Source organism: Passer domesticus, chromosome 10 (assembly GCF_036417665.1).
Source record: "Passer domesticus isolate bPasDom1 chromosome 10, bPasDom1.hap1, whole genome shotgun sequence".
Taxonomy (NCBI): Eukaryota; Metazoa; Chordata; class Aves; order Passeriformes; family Passeridae; genus Passer; species Passer domesticus.
Window position 1 is genome coordinate 4813891 of NC_087483.1, and position 13364 is coordinate 4827254.

Genomic DNA, 13364 nt, shown 5'->3' on the forward strand with positions numbered 1-13364 from the left:
GGCTGAGCTGTCACATGGAGTCGATATTTATTTTACAAAGGCCGTAAAAGAGGCAGTGGGTAATATTGTAGCAACCAGCCTGCTGCTGCTTTTTGGCTCCGGAGCAAGAGCAGAAATAAAAGCAAGAGCTCTGGCTCAGGTTTTGCCCAGAAGAGCTGGGGCTGCCTGGAAGTGTTCAAGGTCAGGTTGGATTTGGCTTGGAGCAAGCTGGGGTGGTGCAAGGTGTTCCTGTCCGTGGCAGGGAGCTGGAACTGGATCTTTAGTTGGAAGCAGATCTTTAAGGTCTCTCCTGTGAGTAACTGGAACAGAAGTTCCTTGGCTCAGCTATCCGGAGACCTCAGGAGGTTTATCAGGGGTTGGGGCACTCACAACCTTTACAAAATACGAGACCCAAAAGGCATTAATGGCTGTGATCAATGCCAGTCCAGCCCTGGATCCAGCACAGGTGAGGTTTTCCCCCCGTGGCATCTCTCTGCCTGGGGACGCTGTGGCAGCTGCAGGGGACACAGATGCTGCACATTGTTCTGCTGCTTCCTAGCTCGAATCATCACTGGTGCCAGGTGTCCCTGAAAAGCTGTGCCTGGGCAGCTTCTGGTGCAGCCCCTGGTATCTCACGTGCAAGGAGGAATCCCAGAATGGTTTGGGTTGGAAGGGACCTGAAAAAGCACCTCATCCCACCCCCTGCCATGGGCAGGGACACCTTCCACCATCCCAGGCTGCCCCAAGCCCCACTGTCCAACCTGGCCTTGGACACTCCAGAGGTGGAGCAGCCCCACCTTGCCTTGGTTATCATTTTAAGGGGTTTTTTACTGCTTGCTGCGGTCCGTCACGATGACAAACATAAGGATAACCAAGCCTCCGGCACATGGGGGGTGGCGCTCCCGGGGGTCCCCGAGGAGCAGAAGCTGGGGCAGGGCCAGGTGAGGCTCGGGCAGGGGCGATCCGGGCAGGACGCGGGGCGGAGCGGGAGGAAGGCGGCGGCGCGGCCCCTCCTCCTCCTCCTCTCCTCCTCTTTCTCTTCTTCCTCCTCCTCCTCCTCCTCCTCCTCCTGCCGGGCGGGGCCAGGGTCGGCAGTCCCGGCGCGCTGCCGCCGCGTGGAGCCGCGCTGCGTTTTCCCGATCCCATCTCCCTGATCCCCGATCCCTTATCCCATATCCCCGTTCCCGGCTCCCTCCGCCGCCCCGAGCCGTGCCCCCGCTGCGGGCCGGCGGCGCGGGGATGGGCGCGGGGCTGTGAGCGCGGCCGGGAGCCGTGGCCATGGGGAACATCTCCTCCAACATCTCCGCCTTCCAGTCCCTGCACATCGTCATGCTGGGCCTGGATTCGGCGGGCAAGACCACGGTGCTCTACCGCCTCAAGTTCAACGAGTTCGTCAACACCGTGCCCACCATCGGCTTCAACACGGAGAAGATCCGGCTCAGCAACGGGACGGCCAAGGGCATCAGCTGCCACTTCTGGGACGTGGGCGGCCAGGAGAAGCTGCGCCCGCTCTGGAAGTCCTACAGCCGCTGCACCGATGGCATCATCTACGTGGTGGACTCAGTGGACGTGGACCGGCTGGAGGAAGCCAAAACGGAGCTGCACAAGGTGACCAAGTTCGCGGAGAACCAGGGCACGCCGCTGCTGGTCATCGCCAACAAGCAGGACCTGCCCAAATCGCTGCCGGTGGCCGAGATCGAGAAGCAGCTGGCTCTCCACGAGCTGACCCCTTCCACCACGTACCACATCCAGCCCGCCTGCGCCATCATCGGCGAGGGGCTGACGGAGGGCATGGACAAGCTCTACGAGATGATCCTCAAGCGCAGGAAGTCCCTCAAGCAGAAGAAGAAGCGGTAGAAGCCCAGCCGAGGCGGGGAGGGATGGGGGAGCAGACAAAGGAACCGAGGGGGAGACAGAACCAAAGCGATTCTTTTGGGTTTAATCGTTCTTTTTTTTTTTTTTTTTTTTCCTCTTCATTTTTTTTCCTCCTTCCCCAAAGGACAGACAATAGTGGTGATAACAAAGCGGCTCCCGCCAGCCGAGCCCAGATCCCGGAGCTCCCCTCTCCCACCGCCCCGTGCTCCTGAGGGTCTGATCCGGACTCCCTTGGGCTGGAAACACGGAAAATCCGGGATGAATCCCCCCGGGATGAATCCCCCCTCTCCATCTCCGGGACCACCGAGCCTTTGTGTGCCGGGGAACCAGCAGGGCAGGACCCTGCTGAAGCGCGTTCGAGCGGAGCCCAGCGTGCTTTTGGATCTCTGACGGGGGCGTTTGGGGGCGTCGATGCCAGCCCCCCACAAGCCTTTTGGGGCGGGGGGTCGGTGCTGCGGGTGCCCCGTGCCTCGGCAAGGTCAGCGGGGAGGGGGCTTGCCGCCCTCATCCCTGCATCCCCGCATCCCTCCCCCGCGGGTGGCGGTGGGAAGGGATGTTGAAAGCTTGGGCGGGGGGGGGGGTTGGACCAGCAGAAAATGTCTTGGAGGGGTGGGTGTGATGGGTAAGGGGACATCCACCCGCCCTGGCTGGTGTTTTGGGGTGCAGAGCAAGGACGGGCAGCCTTTGGCTTGGGGGGGAGGATGCGACACTGGGGTGCTGAGCAGCTGCTGAATGGTGCAGAGCTTGAAGCTCAAAAAAAAAAACGGTGAAAAAAAGAAAAAGAATGCCGAAGGGTTTGGAGTGAGCGCTGCTGGGAGCGCTGGGGGGGTTGTGCAGCACCCCCATTTCTCAGAGGCTCGGCGGTGTCACCCTCTGCAGCAAAGCCCCCCGCAAGTGTGCATTGTCCCCGTGCTCAGGGTGCTCCCAGGTGCGGCTCTGGGGGTGATCCAAACTAGGGGTTACTTAGCAAAACCCCCAAAAAAAGGCAGAGCTTGGGGTTCTGGCCACTGTGCTGCTCTGCAGTGGGGCAGGAGGCCAAGTCGGGGAGGGTCATGGCAGGGCAGGATGGATGGATGGATGGATGGATGGATGGATGGATGGATGGACACGCAGGGACGGCCAGAGCCTGCAAAAAATCTCTGCTGGAAAGGGAAGATGGCAGGGGGTGAAGAGGCATGGGGGGGTTGTGGCAGGTTTCTAATAAAGACTCAAGCCCGATTAAAAGCCCTTGCCTCCCCCAGTAGCCACAGGGGCAAGCTGAGCCAGGCAGGGCCAGGCCTGGCCGCCTCCTCCTGCGGGGGAACATTTCATACCTGCTCGGGGCTGGGACCAAAATCCACTTGCTGTGTGTTCCAGCCTGGGATCCCTCTCTCTGGGGTCTTGGCTTCCCGCAGAGCTGAAGCAGGCAGCCCTCAGGAGCCAAATATGCTGAATTTGGAGGCAGGCAGCATTTTCTGGTGATTTTACACCAGCTTTCCCATTTGCAGACCCCTTCCCAGAGCAGCCAAGGGGAAAGCACCAAGCAGACAAAAGCAAAATGTGCTTCAGGTTTTGGGGGGGTGGTCTTCCCCTTGCAGCGAGGAGCACCTTCCAAACAGCATTTTTGGGGGGCGGGTGGGGTTTGTGAGGGAACAAATGTTGCAGCCGAGTTGTTTCTTCTCCTCTTGTGGGGTTCGAGTTCCCGATCTGTGTGGGCTGGTCCCATCCGTTCAGGTGGCTCCCTCGGGTTTCCCTGTTTTGTCTTCACCTCCAACACTTTGGTACTTGCTGTCGAGAGAGAGAGAGAGAGAGAGAGAGAGAAAAGAATTATTTATTTTTGATGCCACAGAAGCCACATGTATTAACCCATTTTTGGGAGAGCGACCTGTTTGAAATGTAGAAGCTGTGCTGACCCCAGCAGCTCCAGGGTGACCAGGTTTTGGGAATGACACTGTTGGTGGTGGGATTTTTTACCTCCTGGCTGGTCTCGGTTTAGCAAATGGACAGGCTGTTTTTATGGAGCTGGGTCCTGCCTGGATTCCACCCAGCTGAGCATCCCTTTGGAGAGACGGCAGAGGGCTGGGAAGTTCGGGTGGGACGCCGTGCCCGTGCCCTTGCCAGCCACTCTGCTTTCTGCAATAATTAAAAAGACTTTTCCAACCAGTAGCTCCTGGCTTCCGTGGTGTTTCCGTAATGTTCCACCCGGTTTTCCCCCCGTGAGAAGATGAGCGTCGCCCTCGGTGGGCTGCAAGAAGGGGGCCCTCAGCAGAGCAGCCCCCAAGGGGAACTGTCTGGGCTCTGTGCATCTTCTCAGATTCTGGATGACCTGGGTTTTTTGGCAGGTCTCGTTCCCCCAGGTCCATTCCCCATGTTCCCATCCCGTGTCCTGCCCTCGCCATTGTCCGTCAGTCTCTGTTCCTCCCGTCTTCCCTTTTTATTTTTCTGTTTGTTTTTTTTTTTTTTAAAGATGCAGACATAATGCTGTGAACTGAAATAAATTATTTATACAATGAAAGGGCCTGATAAAAAAAAAAAAAGCAACCAAAACCCAGTGTTCTGCTCATTTCTCAGTATCAGTGCTGCATTTTGTGTGGTTTGAAGGAGGCTCCTGTGCCTCCCCGAGGAGAGGAGACAAGGGGACAGAGAAGTGACCTGCCGAGGATCCAGTGTCATGGGTCTGTCACGTGGCAGCCCGCCAGGACACGGGGGACATCCATAATTTGCTGGTTAATGAAATCTGAGCTCTTTGGCAGGTCACTTAATGTCTCTGCATCTCTGCTGCTGTCTGTGGATACTTTTTGGTGGGGGGGGGGATTGTGTTCCACCACCTCCTCTGACTTGAAATCCATGTTAGGGGGGCAGTCATGCAGAAAGTTCCCATTTTTGCTCAGCATGGCTTTTTTAAACGGGTGGCCTCGGGCGAGCGAGTGGTGTCAGTGGCAGAGAGCCAGGTCTGCAGGGGTTAAAACAGCATTTGGGAACAGGATGCTGCAGACAGAGCTCGAGGCTGCCTCTGCTCCTGGGTGGCTGCTGACACAGGAAACCCAGGGTGACATTTCGGGGGGGGGGTGGGGGGGAGCGGTGGAGCTGGGTGGCAAACCACTTTTTTTTTTTTTTTTAAATTTTAAAAATTTTTTTAAAATGATGACGAGGCAGCCAGAGGGGAAATGATGAGCCTGGTTTGTGAAAGTGAGATTTGGAAGGGCTTGGAATGTTCTCACCTTGCCTGAGATGTGTGGGGTGCGCAGTGCCTGGGTGAGGGGATGTGGTGTCTGCTCTGCAGGGTCAGGGGTGGGGGCTCTGAGGGGTGACAGGAGCCCAGGGCATGGCTGGAGCTGTGCCAGGGCATGCTTAGGCTGGATTTTAGGAAAAGGTTCTTCCCCCAGAGGGTGCTGGGCACTGCCCAGGCTCCCCAGGGAAAGGGCACAGCCCCAGGCTGCCAGAGCCCAAGGAACATTTGAACAATGCTCTCAGGGATGCCCAGGCTGGGATTGTTGGGGTGTTGGGGTCTCTCTGCAGGGCCAGGGGTTGGACTCCGTGATCCTTGTGGGTCCCTTCCAGCTCAGGAGATTCCATGGTTCCTTGAACCCAAAGGCTTATCCAACTCTGCAGCTGCTGAGCTGCTGTGGAGGCTCAGAAATCCCTTGGAGCTGAGCAGGACCGTGGCATTCCAGGATTGAGCTGTGCATTGCTCCGCTGCCCCCTGACCCTGCCGAGAGCCTCTGGAAGTTGCAGTGTTCCCCGCAGGCTCTCTCCTCACCCAGAGCATCACTGATGGGCTCCTGTCCCTCTGCCACACGGTCCAGTGCTCCTGAAGATGCTCCTGACCATCCTCTGGCCCCATTTTCCATGGGATACCGTGTGCTCCTCCTGGTTTCATGGATCTGAAAGCCCAGCAGTGCCCACACCTTCCTTAGCCTGAAGGGACTTGTCCTCACCCATCCCACCTGGCAGAAGCTGATTTTTGGGGGTTTTCCAGCTGGCCTGGATGCTGACATTGTGTCCTGGGCTTATCTGTGTGCCAGGGGAGCTGGACTTTGGTTCCTTGGGTGCCACATGGAGCTGGGGGAGCCTTTCCTCCTGGTTTAAAGGGGGAACCGTGCCTTTGCCTGCAGTGGAGGAAGAGAAGCAGCTGCTGTGGCTTTGAGAGGCTGTGACCGGGCTGTGTGACTCTGCAGCTGGGATTTCTCCTCCCAGCCTTTGCGGGAAGGGGCGGGAGGGGCCGTGCCCTGTGGCCAGCAGAGCTCCTCGTGCTTCCACGGGCATCCTCCTCGGAGCAGCCTGTCCTGCTGAGGAGGAGCTGGGGCATTCCAAGAGGATGGATCAGGGCTGGGAGCGGCGGGAGATGGGGTCGGGACAGCAGTGAGCAGAGATGAGGCACCTCTTTTAAAGGGATGGTCATCCTCAGCCGACCCCAAAATGTCCCTGGTGGATCCCCCCTCTCTGCAGGGCACCAGGGAAGGCTGCTGAGTGCTCTCTGAGTGTCCCCTTGGCGTATCCCACTTTTCCAAGCACGCAGCTTCCTGAACTCTCCTCCACCCTTGGAGCCCCTCCGCTGCAGGTTCTGCCTTGCCTCGTGCTGTCCCAGCCACAAAGGTCCTTCTGCCTCTCTTCCCTGGCTTTGCCTCGTTAAGCTAAATCCCTCTGCTTTATTTCAAATGGGATTTGCTTCCCAAGCAAGGATCTTTAAAAGGATCATCCTGGTTAATGCAATCCGGAGGGCGCTGGATCCCTGGAGCGTGGAGCAGGGCACTGGAAGCTACTGCACAGCACCAGATGCTTCTGGCCAAATTTTGGGGTGGGCTGAGGATGACCATCCCTTTAAAACAGGCTAGAAACCACTGCCAGAAGAAAGAAAAAAAATCCCACAGTGATTCAAGTGTTGTTTGCTTTGTTTCAGGCAGCCCCATCCTGGAGCTTCTTCAGTGGGAATTACCCCCAAAATCAGCAGACCTTTTTGTCTGAGCAGCAAAAGGCCACTGCTGTGAGTTACTTTAAGCACTTTGCATACACACCATGCAAAAAAAAAAAAAAAAAAGGCTCGTGCTGGCCTGGCAGAGCAAAATTGAGACATTTCAGCATGGGGATGTTTGAATGTGGAGAGCTCAGCCTGGGAATATTTGCTCTAATAAACCATTCTGTTTATTTCAGCTTAGCCTGTGTTTGCTTCCCTCAGACATTTGTGTGAGATTTCAGGCAGGGAAGCTCACAAAGCCCATCAAACTCTCCAGCAATGACATTAAAACACTGCTGGAAGGTGAGCTATGGAGCCTGGATGCCCCCCAGGTGAGCAGAAGGAATTCCATGTGTCCCATGACCCCTGTCCTCCCTCCCTGACAGCCCTGACTGATGGCATCCCACAGCTTCCTGAAACACTGGAAGCACGATGGGAATTTGTGAGAGGGGCAGAGAGCTCTCCATCAGCCCACAGATTAGATTCTTCTCATTTATTATTAGTCATCCTTATTTATTGCTGTGAATGATATCATAGGAAGGCATTCTAATTATTATTATTGATATTAACAATATTATAATACATGTGTTTATTAATAAATTGTGATAAAACCAGTAAATAAATGACAAAAGAGTGGTGAGGCACGGGGTGCCCAGAGAAGCTGTGGCTGCCCCATCCTTGGAAGTGCCCCAGGCCAGGCGGGACAGGGCTTGGAGCAACCTGGGATAGTGGAAGGTGTCCCTGCTCAAGGAATGGGATGAGCTTTAAAGTCTTTTCCACCTCAAACCATTCTGGGATTATTTTTATTGCCCAGCCCAAGTTTTGCAGCTGGGGTGAGCTGCTCTGGTTCTCGTGATGCCGTGGTGCTGGAGCATTCACAAAAGATGGGGCTGGGGAAACAGGCACCCCCAAAGCTCCTGATCCCACCTGGCATTGCTTTCAAGTGTTTTGCTGCCAGGAAGAGAGCAGGATGCAAAGCTGGGCCTAAATGCAGGTTTTTGATACTCCTGCCTGACCTTGGTCACATGACTTAACTTGCCCCAAACTTCTTTTCCACAGGAATAAAAGGAAAATTCCAGCATTTCTCCTCCTCCCTGGGCTTCAGGAAGAAATTGGGGCTGGTGTGATTCTCAGATCCCCATGGTAAAAGTGCTCAACCTGCAGGATTGTCCCTTCCCTGGTGGAGAAAGGGGCTGAAGGCTGAGGGTGCGGGGGAGATTCCTGCAGATCCAGGTGCTCCTGCTGTGCCATGGCCACGTTATTGGGTCCCAAATTATTGTTAGGAGAAGAAACTCAGGGCATCCCCCAGACTGGAGGGGGAGGGGATGTTTTTCTGGGGCTAGGATGAGGTGTTTTGGGGGGTCTGTTTGCCTGGGCACCCCAAACTGCGCACCCAGAGCTGCACCAGGGCTGGCTGGGCACCTTGGCCCAGCCCCCAGCAGCTCCAGGCCACTCTGGTTTCATTTCTGAGCTCTCTGAAACCCTCCTGCAGCCACATCCTGCAGGAGAGGGAAGGTAAAACCCACCCTCACCCCTGACCCCACAGAGGGGGGGTCCCTGCAGCCGTGGGGATGGCACTGGCACCCTGTGGGCACCCTGTGGGCACAGGAGCTCCTGTCCCCACCACAGCACAGTGCCAGGCAGGTCTGCAGGGCTGGGAGCAGCTGAGGACTCTGCAATGCACCCACCGGAGGTGAAGGCCCTGCTGTGGCAGTGGGAACTGGGAGCACAGGGCTGTTGTTGTGCTGGTTAATGTTTAAACAGCCCTGGAAAGCCCATCCTGCCCTCCCTTCCAGCCCTTTGGCAGCTTCCCCACCCTCCTGCTGCCTGGTGGGAATGTGCAGGGGCTGCAGAGGGAACGGCAGTGCTGCAGGTGCCCATCCTCCCTGGATGGGCTGTGCTCTTCCCCAGCATCCTTGGGAAACACCTGGGTGCTTGGAGGGAGCTGCTGGAGAGGACAGTGGCAGCTGGAGAGAAATAAATAATAAACACCAAAAAAGAATAAATCATAACCACAAAAATAACGACTCATGACCCACACAGAATCACAGAATCACAGAATTCCAGAATGGTTTGTGTTGGGAAGGCCTTAAAGCTCATCCAGTGCCATGGGCAGGGACATCTTCCACTGTTCCAGGTTTCTCCAGCCTGGCCTTGGACACTTCCAAGGATCCAGGGGCAGACACGTCTTCTCTAGGCACCCTCTGCCGTGGCCTCACTGCCCTCCCAGCCAGGAATTCCTTCCTCAGTTTCTCCTTGGAGCCTGTGCTGGGTTGTTCCCCATCCAGACACATCTCTAGAACAAATGGCCTTCAGCCTTCCCCGTGCACCTGGACATTCCTTCTCTCCCAGCAATGGCCCAGGAGCAGCACCTGATGGTCCCAGAGAGCTGGGGAGACTTCTGCTGCCTCAGCCCAGCCCTGGGACCTGCTGTGCTCCTTCTGGCACTTCCAGCAGCTCCAGGGCAGCTCAGACTGGCAATGAGGTGCCAAGGATGGGATAAAATAATCCTCTGCTGGTTTTCCCTGCAGACTCTGGCACCAAACAAACATCTTCCCACCAAACAAACATCTTCCCACCCAGCCTGGCCTCTCTGGAGGTGCTGCCCATGTTTCATCCCAGGGCTGGGATGCAAAGAGTCCAAAGGGCTGAGGATTTGTCTCTCACCAGCTGCAGAACCTCCTGCAGGGCAAACAACCCACCTGGGGCCCTGTCCTTCTCTCCCTGTGAGGGCAAGGCAGGGGGGAGGACTAAAACTATTTATTCCACCTGAGCATCAGCATTTTCTGTGTCCCAGGGAGCTGCTGGGGGGGCACTGGGGGAAATCCAAGCATTGCTGCTGGCGAGGAGGTCCTGGTGTGACAGTGTGGAGCATGAGGGGGCCATAAACCTATCAGGAGGATTGGGGGGCGGAAAAGGAAAAGTCCTGCTGGAGTTTCATCACCTGAGGGTTTGTAACCTGTGAGGACTGGCTGAGTTCTGGGTGAGGGAAAGGCTGGGAGGAGAGGATTGGGGGTCCATGAGCAACGCCTTCATCCCACACTGTGGGGCTGGAGCTTTTGGGTGCAGAGGGACACAGGCTGCTCCTCCCAGCCCTGGGGAGGGGTCGCTAACACCCAGACTTGATGTTTGTCATCCAGGGGCCCATGGGAGACTTGGGTGCTCAAGGCTCCTTTATTTTTAGCTGGGTAATAGAGAGAGTGACGTGGGAGGAGGGGAGGGAGAAGGCAGGGCTGTGTCTGCTGAGACATTCAAGTTCCTTATTTGTAATTCCTGGTAAAGAAGTTCTGGATATGTGGGGGGGGTTTACACATATTTAGATGTATTTATACATGGGTGTTTATTTCCCATCCGTATTCTGGTTTTTATATATATAAAATTGCACACAGGGAAGGATATATTGCAAATATTCCCTTAGCTCCTTCTGCCCCTCAGGCAGAGGAGCTTTAAGGTGTGGATGTGGCACTTGGGGACACGGTTTAGTGATGACCTTGGTCGTTTTGGGCAGAGTATTTGGACTCCACGATCTCAAAGAGCTTTTCCAATTCCACGGTTCTGTATTTCTCCTGGTGCTTGGCATCTCCAGCCCACAGCTTCTCCCATCCTGTGCTGGGTTGTGCCTTTCCCCACACCATGGATGTGTTTTTGGAGGCAATCACAGATCTCTGTGACCTGTCCATGTCCCCATTAAATTATTGGGTCCCAAGTTATTGTTGGGTCCCAAATTATTGTTTGGTCCCAAATTATTTCTGCTCTGGGATAAGAAGCTCAGGGTATCCCCCAGACTCTCAGCTGGAGGTGGCAAGGATGCTTTTTTGGGGCTACAATGAGGTGTTTTGGGGGGTCAGTTTGCCTGGGCACCCCAAATTTCCAGCAAGCCCTGGAGTGGGAATGTTTCCCATGGAGTGGGAATGTTGCCCATGGAGTGGGTGTTTACCCAGCCCCTGTTCCCAGCAGCCTCAGCCAGGTCATGTCCTGGTGATCCATTAACCAGGGGGGGAGAGAGGCCCCTGTGCAAACCTTGGCATCTGCAGTGGAGCTGCTTGGAAAGCAGCCAGTGCTGCTCTTCCCTGGCCATCCACAAAAAATAAAATAAAAAACCAACAAAACAACCCCAAGGATTCATCAAAAAAGGTGCCATTTCATGGAAATGCTGGTGGCAAAGTGCCACGGTGGGAGGGGACAAGAAGGGAGGCACAGTGACCTTGGGTAGTGCTGAGACAACGCTGCTGGGATGGATCGTGCTTGCTCTGAGATGGCTCTTCACTGGGAATTTTGGAAGGAATTTTCCACTGTTGGAGGTATATAAAGAAATTTAGGCCGGCCACAAAGGGTATTCCCCATGCTGGGGCAGTTTTCTCACTGAGTATCCACAAATTTCCAGTATTGGTAGCCCAGGAATCCCAGGAATCTCTCAGAAATGGCAGCAGGAGAAACCTCATCCCATTTCCCCCCTGCTCCCAAGCTGCTGCCCCCTTGGAGCATTTTGTGTCAGGAAAACTGGTGCATTTCTGGTGATCTGAACTCCCTCAGTCAAGACAAGACCCGGCTTGCAAAGAATGTGGGTAATTTATGTGTGGATAATAATGAGAGGGAGAGCAGCAGGCAAAAGGAGTTTGTCTCTCATTCCCCTCAGCCCTGCTCCTGAGGCTTTGCCCTACCCAGAAAAGTTATTCCTGCCTATCCCAGGGGGATTAATTCCTGTGGGGACCTTCCTGAGTCCTCCCTTTTGCTTTAATCAATCCACTGTGGATGCAATTGCTAAATCGGGGGGAAAAAACCAAACAAAAATTACTTTTCTCCCCAAATTCCCCCTAAACCTATATTCTTTTGCATCCTTGCAGATCCTAGACTGGCTTTTCCCTACAGACTGGTCCTTGGAAACACAGCAGAAATAAATCCAGCTTCCAGGTGCAATGTAATAACTCATTCTCCAAACCCCTCCTGGAGCTGGCAGAAACCAGAAGCCCTGACACATTTATTTGGGTTTTTTAATAGAAAAGCCCTAGCAAGGGCAAATATAGAACTTGTGAGAGGTCTCATGGCAGAAGAAGAGCTTCAGTAAACAGATTTATTACCTGAAACAGCAGGAGAAGGCCTGGGAGCTCTGCACTTTGTGGCACAACTCTGGAAAGGAAAATCCTTTAAAAGGCTCCATTTGGGGTGAGAGGAGCCCTGGCAGCTTCAGCTCTGATTGGGAAAATAACACAGGGAACACTGCAAGGCTCAGATATTTTCTTTTTTCCCCCCCTCTCTCCATCTCAAAAAGGGACTGGCCTGTGCCATTTCAGAGCAGGGAGGGGTTAAGCCTAATCCTGAATTCCTCACTCCATCCCCAACACCACGGATAACTGTGCCTTTAATTACTGTTAATTACTTAATCGTGCTCTCCAGCTCTGCTTAAGACTCTGCCTTAATTGCTCACGAACAAGCTCTGGACATGCACAGGGTGCAGTGGAGACAGCAAGTCCCTAAATCCCATTCCCTGCAGGTTTGGCCCCACCTTTCCCAGCAGATACAATTCTCAGTGGTTTTCCAGGCGATTTTCAGGCTGACCTGATGACACAGGGTCTTGCTTCAGGCTGCTCTCACCTCCCTGGGGATTAGCAGGGTGTGGGACATCACTTCCAGCAGCTCCAGGGGGACATCCCAAGCAGGTGGGATGGGAGAGTCCCTTCCCCTGCAGGAGGAGAAATGGGAAGCAAGAAGAGAGAATGAAGCCCCAGCCCTGGCTGAGCTGGGTGCAGCGAGTTCTGTGAGGAAAGAACAGTGTGAAAAATTCAGTTTTAAGCCCAGACTGCTCAGGCCACGGCCTCATGTCTCAGAGGGAAAGCAGCAAGTCCTCACTGTGGAAGAATTACAAGGAAATCGACTTCTGAAACAAAACAGTGTCAGAATCTCCAATCAACACCGGCTGCAGGCAACAAAATCAATCCCAATCACATTTTCCCAGCCAGGCTGCTCATCAGACACGATCTCAGTGGGAGGAGGAGGAAGAAATACAAACTGGAATTCCTATGGGCAGAACTGAGCAAATCCACGGATACATCAAGCACCACATCAGCCAAAACACAGGAAAGCCCCATGGCAACCATTCCCAGGATGAGACAGGAGGAGAGCATCAGAATCACCAAATCCCAGAATAATTTGGGTTGCAAGGACCCTAAATCTAATCCCATTCCACCGTCCTGCTAGGGCAGGGACCCCTTCCATTATCCCAGGTTGCTCCAAGCCCCATCCAAGCTGGCCTGGGACCCTTCCAGGGATCCAGGAGCAGCCCCAGCTCCTCTGGTGCCACCAGCCCTGGCTCAGGGCAGGAGGCAGCAGGGCTGGATGTGGCAGGGGTGTGCAGGGGGGGATTTCCCCTCTCTGGGTGTCCCCACAACTTCGGCTCCATCACCCCCAGCTGCAAAGGAGAGGCAGCAAAAGGCTCCTCCAGGGAGGAGAAATGGGTGGGGAGGGCGTCCCAGAGTGTGTCAGGCAGGAATGAGCCACTCCAGGGCACCTGCAGGTGTGGGATTCCTGCAGGGAGGGCTCTGGCAGTGCAGTTTGCTGTCAGCCATCAGACAAACCACTC

General features: G+C 54.9%; 1 protein-coding gene across 2 annotated transcripts; it reads left to right on the forward strand.

The window, feature by feature from the left end:
* The first annotated feature begins 1041 nt into the window (after window positions 1–1041).
* On the forward strand, window positions 1042–3999 carry ARL4C (ADP ribosylation factor like GTPase 4C). Of its 2 annotated transcripts, none has more exons than XM_064433448.1 (2): window positions 1042–1832; window positions 1979–3999. In XM_064433448.1, the coding sequence occupies exons 1-2, from the start codon at window positions 1258–1260 to the stop codon at window positions 2064–2066; spliced, it is 663 nt and encodes a 220-aa protein (XP_064289518.1). In that variant the 5' UTR covers window positions 1042–1257; the 3' UTR covers window positions 2067–3999. The 2 variants fall into 2 exon arrangements, with proteins under 2 accessions (XP_064289518.1, XP_064289519.1); XM_064433449.1 differs by having other exon boundaries at window positions 1984–3999.
* The last annotated feature ends 9365 nt before the right edge of the window (window positions 4000–13364 follow it).

Bases quoted from the DNA above. Each gene is read 5' to 3' on its own strand.
- ARL4C (XM_064433448.1), top strand. From the start codon at position 1,258: ATGGGGAACATCTCCTCCAACATCTCCGCCTTCCAGTCCCTGCACATC. The intron at 1,833-1,978 runs GTAGAAGCCCAG...CCTTCCCCAAAG, and splicing joins CTCAAGCAGAAGAAGAAGCG to GACAGACAATAGTGGTGATA.